This window comes from Penicillium longicatenatum (genome assembly GCF_028827895.1).
Source record: "Penicillium longicatenatum strain IBT 33135 chromosome Unknown contig_6_segment0_segment0, whole genome shotgun sequence".
Lineage (NCBI taxonomy): Eukaryota > Fungi > Ascomycota > Eurotiomycetes > Eurotiales > Aspergillaceae > Penicillium > Penicillium longicatenatum.
In genome coordinates this window covers 776,692-794,147 of record NW_026643123.1, presented here as the reverse complement: position 1 = coordinate 794,147, position 17,456 = coordinate 776,692, and the positions used below count along the sequence as shown (strand labels likewise).

The 17,456-nt window shown below is 49.3% G+C and overlaps 6 protein-coding genes across 6 annotated transcripts; 4 read left to right on the top strand and 2 right to left on the bottom strand.

Moving 5' to 3' along the window:
- Positions 1–1,529: 1,529 nt before the first annotated feature.
- On the top strand, positions 1,530–2,725 carry N7484_008501 (INSIG family protein; the record flags this gene model as incomplete). The annotated part of the gene is made up of 2 exons (XM_057118888.1): positions 1,530–2,270; positions 2,357–2,725. 2 exons carry the CDS (start codon positions 1,530–1,532, stop codon positions 2,723–2,725), a joined length of 1,110 nt encoding a protein of 369 aa, XP_056968443.1.
- Positions 2,726–3,540: 815 nt separating this feature from the next.
- Positions 3,541–5,536, top strand: N7484_008500 (phosphoribosylaminoimidazolecarboxamide formyltransferase/IMP cyclohydrolase; the record flags this gene model as incomplete). Its single annotated transcript, XM_057118887.1, has 4 exons — positions 3,541–3,556; positions 3,632–3,758; positions 3,835–5,320; positions 5,381–5,536. The coding sequence occupies 4 exons, from the start codon at positions 3,541–3,543 to the stop codon at positions 5,534–5,536; spliced, it is 1,785 nt and encodes a 594-aa protein (XP_056968442.1).
- A 536-nt stretch (positions 5,537–6,072) lies between these two features.
- On the bottom strand, positions 6,073–6,708 carry N7484_008499 (uncharacterized protein; the record flags this gene model as incomplete). The annotated part of the gene is made up of 1 exon (XM_057118886.1): positions 6,073–6,708. The coding sequence occupies one exon, from the start codon at positions 6,706–6,708 to the stop codon at positions 6,073–6,075; it is 636 nt and encodes a 211-aa protein (XP_056968441.1).
- Positions 6,709–7,089: 381 nt separating this feature from the next.
- Positions 7,090–8,396, bottom strand: N7484_008498 (FAD-dependent oxidoreductase; the record flags this gene model as incomplete). The annotated part of the gene is made up of 2 exons (XM_057118885.1): positions 7,090–7,815; positions 7,872–8,396. The coding sequence occupies 2 exons, from the start codon at positions 8,394–8,396 to the stop codon at positions 7,090–7,092; spliced, it is 1,251 nt and encodes a 416-aa protein (XP_056968440.1).
- A 4,280-nt stretch (positions 8,397–12,676) lies between these two features.
- N7484_008497 (uncharacterized protein) lies at positions 12,677–13,474 on the top strand (the record flags this gene model as incomplete). Its single annotated transcript, XM_057118884.1, has 1 exon — positions 12,677–13,474. One exon carries the CDS (start codon positions 12,677–12,679, stop codon positions 13,472–13,474), a length of 798 nt encoding a protein of 265 aa, XP_056968439.1.
- A 1,847-nt stretch (positions 13,475–15,321) lies between these two features.
- On the top strand, positions 15,322–16,929 carry N7484_008496 (universal stress protein; the record flags this gene model as incomplete). The annotated part of the gene is made up of 3 exons (XM_057118883.1): positions 15,322–15,638; positions 15,758–16,148; positions 16,198–16,929. 3 exons carry the CDS (start codon positions 15,322–15,324, stop codon positions 16,927–16,929), a joined length of 1,440 nt encoding a protein of 479 aa, XP_056968438.1.
- Between the last annotated feature and the right edge of the window lie 527 nt (positions 16,930–17,456).

The window sequence follows — 17,456 nt, the reverse complement described above, 5'->3', positions numbered from 1 at the left end:
CTCAGGAACTTGGGACCTTGAGGCGCCCACCTCCGAGGCAGTCAAGTTACATTTGGGACTTGGCGGTTTTGATCCTTGTTCGAAGAGGACTTTTGGCAGAGCATGAAAAGTGCAACGGACTTCCAAGGGTGATCCCATTGAGACTGATGATTAAGTAGCATAGTCCGTATTAAGTACCCGTTGTCATCGACGCACTACGACCTATCGGGCCTACACCGATGCCAAAGCGGGTGGCGGATCTGGAACCCTATTTCCACAGCCCTTTTTCTCAGTGAAAACGTTAGTGAAGAACCATGCATTGACTTCAAGTGGACATGGATTCAAATATCTTGGGAGTAGGTTGTACAACCAGTATGGGTGTGTATGTTGTGAGACATATCCCATAGGTCTATATATATCCACCGAGGTCGTGTTGCCTTCTGGATATACCCTGCTCAAGTGCATACATACTCGGGCCCATTGAAAGTATAGATATATATACCTGGGCATACTGAAACCTGGAATGGCTCAGCGTATTTACCTACAGTACAGTAGGTACCAGGCTCTGATGCACAAATGGTGTATCTCGCCACGTCAGTATTGGCGGGAATGATCGCCAACACGCTCCAGATGTTTGCCCCACGGCTGTCAGCCTCCACTGAAGAAGTACCCAGTATGACCTCAACAACTCCAGCAGTTTTACTCACGACCCACCGTTGGTGGAGTGACTGATGTAAGGAGATATCTTCGAGTGATTTCAGGCGCTTCGTAGCGAGATGTTTGAGTGGTGTCCGTGGTGTAGTATTGCAGCGGAAAATCCCATGTTTTACGACGCGCCCACATATGCAGAGGGTCTGTGTTGCCATTGCATGACCTCGTAACCGTCGTAAACACTGGAGAAGCTCCGGGTGTGGGGAGCTTGCCACACATGTGATGGCCCCTCTTTTCAACATTCCCCTCTTGTACTCGGCGCTGTCCTGAACTCTACTCTTTTCTTTCTCATTGCTCTCTGTATACAGTCTATTACTTGAATCCAACGTCATTGACAAGGCCATCGGATTCAGCCGAGTGAAATCCCCACTTGAAAAAGCAAATCAGATCTAAGCTGCAGGAAAGTCGTATACGGCGGTTTCTAACCAACGGCGTCGAGTGGATTCCTAAGGTTTCAAGGCTTAAAGACTTAAGGGTCCGAAGATCTTCTGACGTATCCCAACACTTTATCGTTATTGCACGCCGTCCCATTGTTCCTTAAGATCTCTAATACGATTAAACACTTTGGTATGCACCTCTGGGGCAACTGGTCTCTGCAGTGGAGTCGCCATCGAGAAATTTCGCTAATACTTCTCCAGACGCGTCGCACCACTCAATTTTCAGTCATTCCATCATCTCTCCCCGAAGAATTCCCCATTTCAACGCTGAAAAGCTGCATACGGAACTCAAGTGCAACCCTTCCGACGATCGGAGGCTCTGATTCCACAGGAACTTAGAGTTTACCAATTTACCCCCGTCCTTTCCCGTCATCGAACACGAACTCCAACCACCAGTACACGATGGTGGACCAACCTCGCATTCTGCGGCCGCGCCCTCGTCGCGCATTCGAAGTCCCTTCAAATGACTCCTCCGGCCCCCCTACACCCGCCGAGGCCTCCAACCCCGACCTGCTGAATCCTAACTTCAGCGGCAACCCCAACTTTCAGGAGTCACAATCAACGAGCGTAAGCCGCACCGGCTCAATCCTGAACTTGACATCCTCCACCCTCTACGGTATCTACCAGCCCACCGCATTTGACAGTCTCCGCGATGAGTCCAGCCCCTGGGGCACCGAGGCCAATTCCCCGGCCGCCGAGTACCCGCCTGAGCCGTCACAGAGCGAAGCTTTGAAATCAGCCATTGAGCCTCGCCCGTTTGCTCTGCGGCGCACACGCTCGCGACTCAGTCAGGGGCTGTTCCGGGGTGTTATCTTGCCGCAGGCGATGAGCAGTGCACTGCTGTTCGGATTCGGGATTGTGTACGGGGTTATTACGGTGCATTTGCATGACAATCACTGGATTACGCCTGTCAAGCTGGAGAACATCCATTATTACGACTCGTGGCAGTACTTGGGTTTCTGGGGGTTGGCGGGAATTGCGCTGGGCAATGTCCTTCCCTGGCTGGATAGCTGGCGGGACACCAAGTCGGTGCGCGAGGAGCAGTCGAAGCGTGCTCGGAGTGATGAGAGCGACGATCGCACTCCTTCGTGGGTGGCTGTTGCTCGCAGTGTTGGTGCATTTGTTGGAATTGCTTTTGCCATGGTAAGTACTTGCGCCGGTGTGACTTGTAATTTTTTTTTTCTTCATTTTTTTTTTAAAGCGGAGATATTAATTTTTTTTTCATTTAGCGACGTCTCCCCTGGGAATCTACGACCCAAGCCTCGCTCACCCTCGCCCTCGCAAATCCTGTCCTGTGGTACCTAATTGATCGGACCCAGACTGGTTTCGTGCTGGCTACTACCGTCGGCATCGCTGGCATGAGCGCCGTCTTAAGCCTGAAGCCCGAACTCATCCCAGCATCCACTGGCCCATCGGTGGGCACTACTTTCCTCAACGGAACTGGATGGGAGAATTCGCTGGGAGCAGGCATCACACAGGAGAGCATTGCTGTGCGCACCTGGATTGCTAGTGTGATTTTCTGCGCCTGCATGTGTTTTGGCAACATTGGCCGCCAGCTCGCGATTGGAGCCACTGGCAGAGAGGTCTTCAAGTCGTGAAGCAGATCAGAACTTTGTTGACATTTGATAGCTTTGGTCTGCTGAACAAAGTTTATATCAAGGAAATACTTGCTACGTGGAAATGCTTATACAGAAATTTTCTTCGTTTGGCACCAAGGCAAATAGAATTGTAATAGAAAATAACTCGAGAAATAATGTATTCCACTCAATCAACAATCTGAGTAACATTTAAACAGATATTTTACGACCTCAAAAACAATAAAAAAAGGTCAAGAGCGTTGAGAGATTTGTAGAGTCAATCATTGCAGTTCCTTCCATTAGACCCGTAGGTCAGGCAGGCACTGCACCCAAGATCGACACTGTGCGTACACTCGGTCTCCATTCTTTATACGATTTCCATACTTCATGAGACGAATCCTCGTAGGAACGCTTTTGAAAGAACGTTGATTTTTTGCGTTGTTCATGAAGAAGAAAAGAAAAAGAAGGGGAAAGCGCGCGCGCAAAATTTGCTTTTGAAGTGCCCGCGGGTCACGTGAGGGACGAACACATTGACTCAGCATATTCTCTGATTGGCTGTCACTCCGTATAGTTCTGGAGCTGTTATGGCGTAAATTACGTATCTATACGGCGGTACTGTAAATCGCCGTCCGATTGCGGCCATGAAAAAAGACCCCGCGGCGGGACAAATTGTTTCTTTTTTTCCACCCTCGTTCGAGCTATTATACACCTGTACGCTTGGATTTAGGTATGTGGGAATACCGTCCTTGATAGACTGGATTGGATTGGAAGCTTCATTGAAGCCTGATTTGATTTTGACTCATGTTTGCTGACCTTTCTTTTCTAGTGTCGACATCATGTCTCAGAAGTCCGGTAGGCGTTTGGCCTGATACATTCCCCGGATTGAGGGTACAGTTGGCTGATTTTTTCAATTGCGCTTTGGTATAGCTATTATCTCCGTCTATGACAAGACTGGACTGCTTGACCTTGCCAAGGGTCTGAACCAGCAGAATGTCCGTCTTCTTGCGTCTGGCGGTACCGCGAAGATGATCCGTGAGGCCGGATTCCCCGTCGAGTGAGTTCGTCCAGAGATGCTCGAAGATGAGCAAATCAGTATGGTTGCATGGCTCAATACTAACAACTTTCCACAGGGATGTCTCCGCCATCACTCACGCCCCCGAAATGCTCGGTGGCCGTGTCAAGACCCTCCACCCGGCTGTCCACGGCGGTATCCTTGCCCGTGACATCGAATCCGACGAGAAGGACCTTGCCGAGCAGAAGATCTCCAAGGTCGACTTTGTTGTGTGCAACCTGTACCCCTTCAAGGAGACCGTCGCCAAGGTCAATGTCACCATTGACGAGGCCGTTGAGGAGATTGATATCGGTGGTGTGACTTTGCTCCGCGCTGCGGCCAAGAACCACAAGCGTGTTACCATCCTGTCCGACCCCAATGACTACTCCGGATTCCTCCAGGAGCTTGCTGCCGGCCAGATCAACGAGGCTAGCCGCAAGCAGTACGCCCTGAAGGCCTTCGAGCAGACTGCCGACTACGACTCTGCCATCTCTGCCTTCTTCCGCAAGGAGTATGCCGGCAACGGTGTGCAGCAGCTGTCTCTGCGCTACGGTACCAACCCCCACCAGAAGCCCGCCTCCGCCTTCATGCCCCAGGGCAAGCTGCCCTTCAAGGTGCTGAACGGTTCCCCCGGCTACGTCAACCTTTTGGATGCCCTCAACGCCTGGCCCCTGGTTAAGGAGCTGAAGCAGGCTCTTGGATATCCTGCCGCCGCTAGCTTCAAGCACGTTTCCCCCGCCGGTGCTGCCATCGGTGTTCCCCTCACCGAGAAGGAGCGCAAGGTGTACATGGTCGACGACATCAAGGACATCGAGACCTCCGGCCTTGCCCAGGCCTACGCCCGTGCCCGTGGTGCCGACCGCATGTCCAGCTTCGGTGATATCCTCGCCCTGAGCGACATTGTCGACACCCCCACTGCCAAGATCATCTCCCGCGAGGTGTCCGACGGTGTTATCGCCGCCGGCTACGAGCCCGAGGCCCTCGCCATCCTCTCCAAGAAGAAGGGTGGCAAGTACCTCGTCCTCCAGATGGATGAGAACTACACCCCCTCCCCCGAGGAGACCCGTACCCTGTACGGAGTGCAGCTGACCCAGCACCGCAACGACGTCGTTATCTCGCCCAGCAAGACCTTCAACAACATCATCACCCCCAAGGAGACCAAGGACCTTCCCGAGGCCGCTCTCCGCGACTTGACCGTCGCCACCATTGCCCTCAAGTACACCCAGTCGAACTCCGTCTGCTACGCCCTGAATGGCCAGATCATCGGTCTCGGTGCTGGCCAGCAGAGCCGTATCCACTGCACCCGTCTTGCTGGTGACAAGGCCGACAACTGGTGGATGCGCTTCCACGACCGCGTCATCGGTATCAAGTGGAAGCAGGGCACCAAGCGTGCCGACAAGAGCAACGCCATTGACCTGCTCTGCTCCGGCCAGACTCCCCGCACCGAGGCCGAGACCGCCGAGTATGAGCGTGTCTTTGAGGAGGTTCCCGCTCCCTTCACCCAGGAGGAGCGTGAGGCCTGGCTGCAGAAGCTGGGTGAGGTTGCCGTCTCTTCCGACGCTTTCGTAAGTTCCCATTCACACTGTCCATTTCCTGTCCTGAATCGTACTTACGCATTAATACAGTTCCCCTTCATTGACAACGTCTTCCGCGCTGCCCGCTCCGGTGTCAAGTACATTGCCGCCCCTACTGGTAGCCAGAACGATACCCCCGTCTTCGAGACTGCTGAGAAGCTGGGCATTACCTTTGTCGAGCAGGGCATCCGTCTGTTCCACCACTAGAGTTTTCTAATGGGTAGAGGTGTCTGTACGGTATTTCGGGATTTCAACACAAAAAGAGATATCTGGTTATGATGATGATAGCTTTCTTGTTTATGATTAAAATTTACATATTTTCTATATACTTGGATCTGCATTAGATTTGCAGTAGCAGTAGTCGTCGGTAGATAGTTGCTTATATGGACTAGCCTAGGAAGTTAATTACGATTTCTTCCGCCATGAACTAGGTAACCGACATTAAGCGTTGAATGAGTTCATAACATTATAGTCTAAAATCATAGACCATAAAGATATCAAGACGAACCCAGTATCATCACGATCTCACAATCTCTTCCCCTATAGCCTCAAGCCCAACATAAAACCTATTCCCAAAGAAACTTTCCAACCGCAAAAGCCTTATTCCACAAAGAAATAACCTCATCCGGCGTATTACACCAATCATTAGCATTGCTGCCCAACTCTTCCCTCTCCCTCTCACTCAACCCAAAAAACCACTTCTCCATCTTAATCAACAACATCCGCGGCCCCTCCTCCAACATTCACCCATCAGGATCTTTGTAAAACCCCTTCGCATGAACAAGTAAAGCCGCAGCCGGTTTCCCCCACACATCCTCCCCCGGATCAAGACGACAGTATTTTCGTTCTAGCATCTTGTTCCCTTGACCCGGTTGCTGTCCCTCTTGGAGCTCGGCTGCGGTCCGTAGATCCAGGATGCTGTGGAGAGAGGCAGGACTATTCCAGGGTGGATTTGTGATTGCCCAGTTTATGTGGCGTTCTAATTGCCATGTCACTAATTTTTTGGGATCGCGGGTATCCCAGTTTGGGGGGGTGAGGAGGGAAGAGTATTCGTCTTCGGCTTCAAGCTTTTCTTTGTCATTTTCTTTCTCTTTCCCTTTTTCGTTGGCGAGGGTTGTAGAGTCTGTAGAAGCTGAGGTTGATGAGAACGGTGACGTTTTATTTGGAGATGCTAGAGCGGAGATCAGGCTGCGTTTCAGTGCTATTCTGGTGTGGAATTTGTGTATGCGCCTCTTTTTGCGGATCTTGTAGCGGTCGAGATCTTCGGTTTCGCGGAGGATTTTGATGTTGAGGCTTTGGATTGAGGTTTGGATTTTGTCGATTCCTTTTTCGATGGTTTCATTTTGGAGGCGCGAGTCTGTTGCTTCCATTGAGGACATGGTTGATTAGAAGTGATGGTGGATGGGTGGTTGTTTGTTTGAGGATGGGTAGTTGATAGAAGTTTGTTAATTTATGGAATAGATGGGGTTTATATGGACATTTATGTGTGCTTGGGCAAACACATGCCTATAGTAGCTTATGGGTTATAAACAGGAACCAAACAACCCCCCGAGCCCTTTAATGGAAGCCAAACCGTTAAGGACGCTGACCGAAAATACTATACGGACCAGTGGAAGGCTCTTCTGATACTTGCTTGTCATGATTACTTAGTCGCAGTTTCTGTCCATTCCTTTTTATGTCTCAAATTAGAAGTATAGTACATCATTTGGCCACCCGATATAAACTAATTGGCCACGAGCAAAGGCTCTATGCATTCCCGTTCACTCCTTTCCCTCCCCGAACATCTTCATCATCTGCAGCACGCCATCCTCCCTATACATCACGTTCTCCATGTTCAAACTATCCAGGATACTTGCATACGCCCGAGGGCGCATACCAGCTTCATAAGCAACAATGGCGCGTTCCAATGCCGTAGCATCATCCTGTGCATTATACCCATCACCACTACCGAGCTCAGCCATCATGTGCTCAAAAAACATCATAGCATCCATCATAGCATGGTTAACACCTTCCCCGTTCGGTGTTGTCACATGCGCCGCATCACCGAGTACCACAACCCCCGGCGTGCGAGTCCAGAACTTCTCCCCCATCTCTCCATCATCTCTCAATGCACCAGGCAAAAAGAGTTCCTTGTCGAGTCGATAAAGAGGCCAAGGACGCCATGGTCCTTCAGCTTCTGCCACAAACGCACGAAGATTCGGAGCCCAGTTCGCAAATAGCCTGTTCATCGTTTCTCGTGCCTTGGTCATGTCATTTACATCAGCCTTGCCACCAGGCTTAGTGAATGTCTCGGATGCCTCAACGCCCATATACACGCGGTAAGATCGGTCAGACATTTGCTGAATACACAATGCTAGCCCAGCGCCCATCGCAATGGAGTTCCCGGCACCGACCATCTCGAGCGCAGCACCGTATTGTGGGTTATCCTGTGATATTCGGCCCTCGATGAACATCTTGCCCGAATATTGGGGCTTCGCAGGTGTGATCTACAGAAATCGTCAGCTGCATCCACCAAGTTGAGTCAACGGGACTACAAACTCACCAACTGTCGCACCTTACTCCATGCCCCGTCAGAACCAACGATAAGCCTGAACCCACTCTCAGTCGACCCATCGTTGAAACGAAGTATCCAATCCGCCGCCGAAGCGGGTCCATCCCCTCCACGTTCAATACCACCAAGCACCTTACCCCATCTCACCCGATGCGTAGGAATAGAACCCAACAAAAGTCTCCGCAACTGCAACCGATCAATCTCCGGGCGATCATTCCCATCACCAGCAGAAAAACAATGTTTTCCCTGCGAATCCTGCATCAGGATCGTCGTTGCGTCCCGACGAGCCAGTTTCTCAAAGTCGGCAGATAGACCCGCCATTTTTAGGACTGCTTGGCCGCCTTCGACTGTCAAGTCTAGTGTCCCGCCTTGGAAACGGGTTGTCGGGTCTGGGCCTTGATCGCGTTCGAAGACTGTATAGTCTGTTCCGGCGCGTTCGAAGAGTCGTGCGAGTGTGAGGCCGCAGGGTCCACCGCCTATTATGGCTATTGGAGCTGGTTTGGAGGAGGTTGTCATTGTGGTGTGGAATGCTCTTGATGGTTTATGAATGGAGGGGAGTACGTTGAAGATGCGCTTGCTTGTCTGATGCAGGCTTCACTGGTGAGTTGAAGTTCGGAGGAAGAAGCTATACTTGTGTCTGCTTGTAAAATCCAAAAATATATGGGAATCATTGGACCTGGGACCTGGGGAACAATGTCTTTATATATGATTTCGGTTTCCTACTCGAGCTACTCGGCTTTCAAGGCGTTTGAAATAGCCCTGAACTGCAAACCTTTGTATGGTCGGTGTTTGTTCTTTCGGGGGTTAGTAATCCCCGACTATCAGTGAAAGGGGATGTATTCGGGTGTTAGAAGTTCCCGAGCCATAGCCCTATTGGCCACTTTCGTTACACCTTACTGTGTCCATGTACGTGGGAAAAAGTGGTATAAAACAATTATTCCATAGCAATGATAAAGCCAAGTCAATTAACCACATATCGATCTTGGTCTATCCTTCTTCGAAGAACCTTGTCCAAAAACCCAACAGCGGGGTTTAGATTAGAAGCAAGATGCTAGTCGAATCAAGAGAGCCAAGAGAGCTCACGGACAAAAATTAATGAGAGAAAAGAGCACTCGCCCAGAATCTATAAAGTCAAAGATCATAAGAAGCCCTTGGCAAGGAGCGGGGGCGTAGAAGAAAGTAAAGTCTATAGAGACATAATGATATAGGTGCTTCGACTTCAACTTCACCATCCGTTGACATGTCGCCAAACACCCCTACCTAATAACATAATATTATTATCACATGAGATAAATAGACAAGCTTGAAAGCTAACGTAAATAGAAAGAATAACGCAGAGAAACATTTCGAAGAGACAGTCTTGACAGCTTGAGTCATTATGATCATGAGAGAGTAACTACTCTTCAAAGAACTGAGAACGTGTATCATTAGTAATGTCTCATATAAATATATCAGAATCAAAGGTTTGTAATGAATTGTTCAAAAGCAATATGTTTATGAGGCTGTGATAATATGCTTTGGTGAATAGGTGCGTGGAAGGTAATTCGGGCCGCTTTCCGAAGCACGGCCTGATGCCAATTTTGTATGTAGCCCTCAATATAACCACGGATTTGATTAAGTAGCACACACTACATCAATCCACTAACATTTTGTTGAACATGAGGTCTACTTCAAAGAATACTATCTTATTCTGTTTTCAATTGGCCTTCAGTTTATTTTGATTATTCACGTTAGTCCGTCATATCCTATATTCAGAATATAAGAAGTCAGTGCTACAATATCGTACCCACTTATACCGTACCTACATCTTCGTCGTCAATTTGGCCATAAGGAGTGAAGAAAAGCAATTCGCCTTGATGACTGACGCACATTATCAACTAAATAGATCATGGACTGGAATTGTCTAGGCTCAGCATAGTCCATTGCATAAATCCTATAAGACATGTGAATATGCCGCGTGTGGACATGCACGAGCTCGGGAAGGATGCAAGATACTGTATGTATCACCAGATCTACTGAGCAGCAATACCATCTACCCTAACACCGAGATCCGAAAACGGCATCAAGGTCAACAGGTAGCATAATTGATTCAACATGCCCGGGGCTGCTCATGTCACTAAATGACTCACGGTAAGTAACGGATCGCGGACAAGTATATCGCGCATGTAGAAAATTATGTCGAGATCCACGATCCGCACGTGAACCGTCGATCAGTACAGTAAGGCTGAGCATAAAAATGTGCACGACAACCTCCGACCCACGGATCGCGGATCCTCGAACGGAAAATTTCTTCGACTCGGAATCGGAGTGCCGTTATGCCGTTTGCCCCACATTGAATTTGACTTGAGTCACAAGGTGGTTGGGCCTCGGTGTTACCTTCGGTGAACTGTGAATGCCCGAACGAGGAGATAAGCTTGATTTCAGTAAAAAATGTCTCTGCTTTAAGCAATAATCTGTGCACCTTTGCCGCGTGGAGATAAGGGATAGGGATAAGCATAACGCTCAGGCTGTTTCAATGTTGTATCGTGTAAGTTGACTAGTCATGTGAAAGTCCGCTTAGGTAATGGTGATTTCTTCAGGTTTCAAAGAGGTTCTCGTAGATACCAGAAGTCCAAGGCTGATTACTGATCAACATACTTATCATCTCGGTATGCTATCATCATACACGAGAGCTGGTTATCTGGATTGGGAAATTGGGATGCACCCAAATTTCCTAATCTCCCAAGAGAGCTCACAGCTCTAGGCCTGCGATGACCTATACGAGTATACTATTAGTAGACCATTATTTTCTCTCCATCCATGTTTACCTAGTCTTGGTCATCAGGACCACTTGGCCGAGCGGCGGTGGTTGATGTCATGACCTGTCAGGAAGTGGGTCGGGGTTCGGAATCAATCGAAGTAAACGCCGAGCGAGAGCCGCATGGATCGATAATTGCGCCGAACATCCGGGACCATCGTCAGCGGCACCGGATATACCAGGGAATCCAAGATCGAGCTACTCATGGCTGCATCTGGACCTGTCGATGGGATTTTGATGATTAGATCAGTGATTACCATAATACGAATTTATTAAATGAAGGTATTTGCCTTCTTAATGCAAGATGTAGGTAGGGGGCGGGTTTCATGAATCACGAATCCACAATGGCTCAATTATATAATATAATTTTACCTAGTTGGGGGGGGGAAGGATACGAGGAGCATCGTACTCGTTTGACTAGTGGATATAAAATATAAGATTGTTCGTTTTATCTACGTGGGTTCTCCTTACAGAGGCTGCCTAACGCTGGAGTGGAGACAAATTTGGGCGAAAATAGACGCAATGGAAGGGAAAAAGGAAAAATGGAGCGCGGGCTCTAAACGGATTAGGAAATTGGGCTGAAAATGGATTCCACTGCGAGACACCAATCCACTGCGAACCATGATTTGCGATCGCCGTTGACTATTTGCTAGGCGGTCACTCAGCCAAGCCCTCAAGGCTTGGCTGAGGCAGTAAATTACAGTAGGCATTCCATGGTGAGACACGTCGGTTATAGAATGTCAAGAACATCTTGGCAGGCAAGTTATGGCGAGCTGCACCGTAGAATGATGAGTTCATTATGTAGTTCTACATCATCCCTTTTGCCCCTCTCTGCGCCCTGCAAGGAGCACGACGTGGCTCGGGGTAGACAAGGCAGACAGGTAGGAATGGCCAAGATAGCCAAGATCTGCGAAAATGACAGGGGGATAGAGGGAGAGTTGTGACTGGCCCCCGCGTAAATCACAGCCCCCCTAACTGCCAATAATTGCTAGGCGTCCTGGTTTCCTGGGGAATGCTGGTCTTCACAGCCGCATGGATCATACGGAGTCATGGTCCGTGTGATGTACGGTGTCTGTATTGAGTAAATGGCGTAATGTCCAAAGCAGTCATATTGATTGACAGATTAGAGCTTGGAGAACCCTTGGAAAAGGTTGTCAATAAGGTGTGGTTAATAATGAGTGATTGGAAATCATACCCAGGAATTGCATAGAAGTCATGAATAATCGGAAATAACAGTATCGGTGTTAACTGTCCGCGATTGTCCCGTGGACCGGAGCTGAAGTATTGGTCATCCGAGGGGTGGGTCCAGGGTCTACAGTGAACGGGTTTCGCGGGAAGATGAAAAAATTGCGAGACGGACTTAACCGATGAGTCAGGTTTGGATCCGTCTTAACTGCGCGCTCAATTTTTTTACTAGCATAATCATGGGAAATCAAAGGTAGATTCAGTATGAGTGTCAATTGACTCATTGAATATAGCGGTGAGCGCAGAGAGTATCTGAGCACCTGAGCTCCTCACCTGCATGGTGTAATTCGTAATCCGTTGACAAAACAAAAAAAATCCCCGCTGAATAATGCTCGGCCTCGGATCCACCTGCGCATAAACATGAGTGGAGATCGCCCTCCGATCGGGTCCCGGACTTTAGCAGAACGGATACACGGGAAAGAAAAAAAATTATAAGCACAGGTTGGATTTTAAAAAGTCACTCAATCCCCAGCTGGGAAAAAAAAAATATTGATCTACATCTAACATCAACGTGAAAAAAAATCATCCTTACTCCAGAAATTTAAGTCGGGGTTTAATGCTATCGATCACCACCAGCCTATCTACGAATCCTTATCCACACCACTGATCTGATTTACGTGATTGACACTTTAACCTGCACTACCACACCGCCTGCTCCGATCACCGCCTGTGACTGGATGAACACACGATTGAGTCACTACCTTGGCAGAACGAGTCATACCCTTTACAGCTCTTAATACTTCTGCTGCCCACCATGGGTTCCTCTCTTAACCCCAACAAGGATACTTCTCTTGCCTCCGCCGCCTCCCCCTACTTCACTTCTCTCTTCCGCCGCCGCCAACAAAAGAAGATGAGCATTACTCAAACATACTACCTCGCTCATACCGCCCGTAAGAAGCTCACTCGTGAAGCTTCCCGGGCGGACCATGATCTCCGATTGCTGGTCGGCCATGCCAACCTCCTCGACTCTCTTATGCTAGACCTTGCCGACGCCGAGCGGGAACAAGAACGTTGGTTCAACCAGACTGTCAGCGGTGCCACCAAGGCTCAAGAAGAATCTCGACACATTCAATGGGCTTCGACCGTGGTCGAAGAGCCCGAGGAGGATTGGGAAGCGGAAGACGTCTCCGATTTGGATTCCGATATCAGTGACAGCGACGAGGAGGACGCTGACTTCGAGGAGGCCGGCTTTGCCATTAACGTCCCCGTTCGTCGTCGTACACCTACACCCGTCGCCATTGAGCCCACACTCATGGAGGACGAGGACGACGACACAGACAGCGACTTTGAATACGATGATGTTGAGGACTTGGATGAGCTCAGCTTGACTCGGTCGCCTTCGCGCCAGTCTCCACCGGAGCTTCTCGCGGACTCGGATGGCGAGTCCGAAGAAGAGGTCCTCCCCCCTTCCCCGCCTCAACCTACCTTGGAGGCATTCGATGAGAAGGGGGCCACTACCACTGCGATCCCGCTGGCGGGTGACGACCAGCCCCATCTGTTCGAGACAGGGTATTACGTTTCACAAGATCAGACCATCATTGAGGCATACTGATTTGTTTTCGGTCTTGCCATGTCTTTTTCTTGTATACCATATGCCTTGATTTCTGTGATACCCTGATGCTTGTTCAACGACCGGGCTGGCCATTTGAAGCGATAATCTATTAATTTACCATTTACGGCGTTTTGGATTTTATACGGACGCATATACATATCTCATCTCTGCTACCATGAGTAGCCTCATGTCTCCCACATCTTTACCTTTTTCTATTTTTTTTTTTTTTTACTTTTTCTTTTTCCTTTTGGCATGGAAGGACCATTGGGCAGCTCTCCCTATGTTCAACAGGTTGAGACTACCCAAGTGGGGACCAGGATACAAAAATTGTGATCCCAACCAGACGTACATAGACGGGGTTAATTCTCCGTACACAAATCCAAGATTCAAACTGGACTTATCTTTCCTAGTACAGTAATTCTAACGTAGAAAGCCTGAACTACACAGCATAGTACCTGGAACTCCACTTGTACCAACCACACAGGCTATACGGTGCATGTGACCCGTCGATCGGCCTGAGCGCAGCCTCACCGCTGGATAGATCAACGCCAAGGGACGATAGTCTCCGATCAGCGCGGCTAAGTCGGCATAGTCGGTCCGCTACGGCTACTAGTGTCGTGAAGGGTTTGTCTAGGGCGAATTATTGGTGGGGTCATGCAGGACCGTTCTGTCCTCGTTTTTTCTTTTAAATGGTACTCCGTACTGTAGAATGGAATTCAATTGAGGGGAGAAGAATTCTTAATGACGTGTCAGATTGGCATCAATAGTCTACTTCCAAGATTACTCTATCTATGTCCAAAGTAAAATTCCGGGAAGAATAGGACCCGCACAGACTCCGGGAGGAGAGATTCGGGATCTGCATACTGATTTTTCGGTCGTTAGGGTTCCTTATCTAGCGTTCTTTCCCAGTCAGCGTGTCCCATGGCCCTCCTGTAACGCTGAATAAACTTGCTCAGTCCGGTGGAGTATTTGACTCACATCACCGGACTTCGTGCATCTTGCTTGCATTCCGTTTTACCCGCATGGGTTCGGGTGTTTTGGACCCCGCGGAGATAGGGTTTGAGGAGTACCACCTGGGGTGCACCTGGGCGCCTGCGTAGATTTATTTGGCTGTTTTCCTCCAAGGTTAAAGAGCGTATTGTATAGTGTACTACGCTCTCGGTGGTCTTTCCTATCAAGGTACTTGTGGGAGCTGCCAAGTTTAAATTGAACTATATTTACTATGGCATGTCCACGAGCCAATTGTGTCAATGGTACTTGACATGAATAGCTATCTGTGGAGCAGATCTCAAAATGCCCTGACAGCCCTGGAGGCTCACAGCTTGCCGTGCCTAGATGGCTCTAGAGGTCTATCGCCAACGTCCCTATAACTCAATGAATTAATCACAATCACATGTTGATGTTTACTTGGCGCCTAAGGCACAAGATGCTATCGATAAGTGCTCACCGCCTACTACATCGAGGCCAAGCCCCTCGCTGCAAGCGTCACTCCATACTACTTTCCATCCTAGGAGCTCCCCCGAAAACAAACCTCGTGGCTGAGATGCAGCTCATCCTCATTCCTCATCCCCCTGACAGGTCCCCCCGCATCATATGACCTGACCGCAAGATCTCAAACCGTGCTCAACCGAGACATACCGGCAATTCAAAACCCATCCCTGTCCATCCGATCACACGATACCAAATAAAGGGAAACAGAGAAGAAAAGCTTAATTCTCAGAAAACAAGAAACAGTCCACTCAATCAACCACCTGGTCCATACCCGAGACCCCTATCCACTTGGATCATCGGACCGATTCCCAACACGTCCATAGAAACCGACCTATTATTCCCCTCCCCCCCGCACGATGTCGGCCCCTCCATCACCGAAGCCCTCCTTTGAGTCCGATGACCGTCCCGATTCTCGGGCAAGCATGGGCCATTCATCGGTTACCCAGAGCCCCAGCGGAATTTCATTCGGAGAGCAGCCGCGGGCGCGCAGTCCGCGTCGAAAATCGATACAGTTCAATGTTGGTGCGGCGGAGGCGCAACTTCCTTCTCGATCGTTGAGTTTTAAGGATAAGCGACGATCGCAGGGTGATGGTGTGCCGATCAGAGATACTGGAGTGGAGAGGGAACAGAGGCCGTTGTCTGTTAGTCGGGGGTTATCTCCGCCGCCGCCGAAGTATGTTTTCAATGTTTCCAATTCTTTTTTCTTATCTTTTCCTCTTCACACCTCCCTCCATCTTCCCCGTTTGACCCTGTCGGGTGGCTTTGGGCGAGTGGGCTAACTCTCATGAACAGGACTTATGAGCGCGGTGTCTCGTTTGATACCTTTGATAACCGGGATGCGGCGGATTTCTCGTTGACTATGAATTACAAGCATAAAGGGTACCAAAGTACACGACGGAGCCGGACATTTTTGTGCGGAACTGATCAAAATGATTATTCTGAGTTTGCGCTAGAATGGCTACTGGATGAGCTGGTCGATGATGGGGACGAGATTGTCTGTCTTCGTGCCGTGGAAAAGGATTCGCGCATGGCGAGCGATGCGGCCATTGAGGCTAGAAACTACCACCAGGAAGCCGAGCGACTGTTCGAGCAAGTTATTCAGAAGAATAGCCAGGACGAGAAGGCGATCAGTTTGGTTCTGGAACTGGCTGTGGGTAAAGTGGAAGATATCATTCAGAGGATGGTGAGTTCTGATCTCAGTACTACTTTATGACAATTCTGACATGTCAAAGATCCGCATATATGAGCCTGCTATGCTGGTTGTTGGAACTCGCGGTCGCAACTTGAAGGGCGTTCACAGTCTACTTCCCGGATCCGTATCCAAGTACTGTCTTCAGCAGTCGCCAATCCCGGTCATTGTCGTGCGCCCATCACCGAAGCGCGAGAAGAAAAAGAAGAAACGCCGCGCAGACCCCACCCGTCGAAGCTATAATCATATCCTGGAAATGAGCGAGCAGCGAGGAGGCCGCATCTTCGATACCAGTTCTAGCACGGAGAGCAGTGCCTCGAGGCTGCCTGATGAGGAGGCTGCTGTTGCAGAGGCACTAGGTCTTCCTGCGACTTATTCTCACGGTAACTCGCGAAGCTCTCTGTCCGTCTCTGACCGTAGCAGTCTCAGTCATGAAGATCCTGACCCATCGCCGGTTCCATATTCTCTTGACTCTGTCATTATGAAGAGCCCCGTGAACGGAAGCCCCGCTAGCTCGGAGGAGAGTGTTGTTGCTACCGAGGAGACGAAGAGATCGCCCTCACCTTATCCACGAGGTGAAACACCTTCCCCTAGCCCCGACCAGGATCAGAGTTCAAGTTCATCAGACGAACCCCCTTCGACGGAGACAGAGAAGGGGTTCCCAACAACCGACACCACAGCTGGTGAATCACCAGAGTTCAATCCCCGAGTCTCAATTCCCGTCATTGAAGTGTCCGACAACCACGAACCAGACACTTCACCAACCACGGAGTAAACCGCATTTACTCATGCATCGCCTCACCATACTCATCCCATTCTCTGTCTGTCTCATTTTCACAAAGATGCGGCATACTTTTCGTCCATCATGCAAAGCAACTTGAACTTAGTGTACAATGTGCCAGGTCCATACTATTCCGACCTGATTATACCCTTCAGCGTGCAAATACCCATTTCCGGCTTTTCTGTCCTGTTCTGTCTCTGCTCTACATACACTCATCCCCTATCTTTATTCGTTCATAGCTATCGTTATCATACCATACCTATTAGACTATATGGTAAGATATCCTAGCCTGACTACACGCAACAAATTCCTCTGTACGTCTCAGTAAAAGATGTTAGAAGTGGAAAAAGACTTGTTATTAATCACATAGTATAGAAGAGAAGAATTTCATCCCACAAACATCAAAGAATCAGGCACTTCCACATCTAATGGATTTACCTAAGCCAGAGTAACCAGAGAACCCTACCAAGCAGAACCTGAATACAGGAGATTCAAGCAACTACCCTAGTCAGACATCTCTT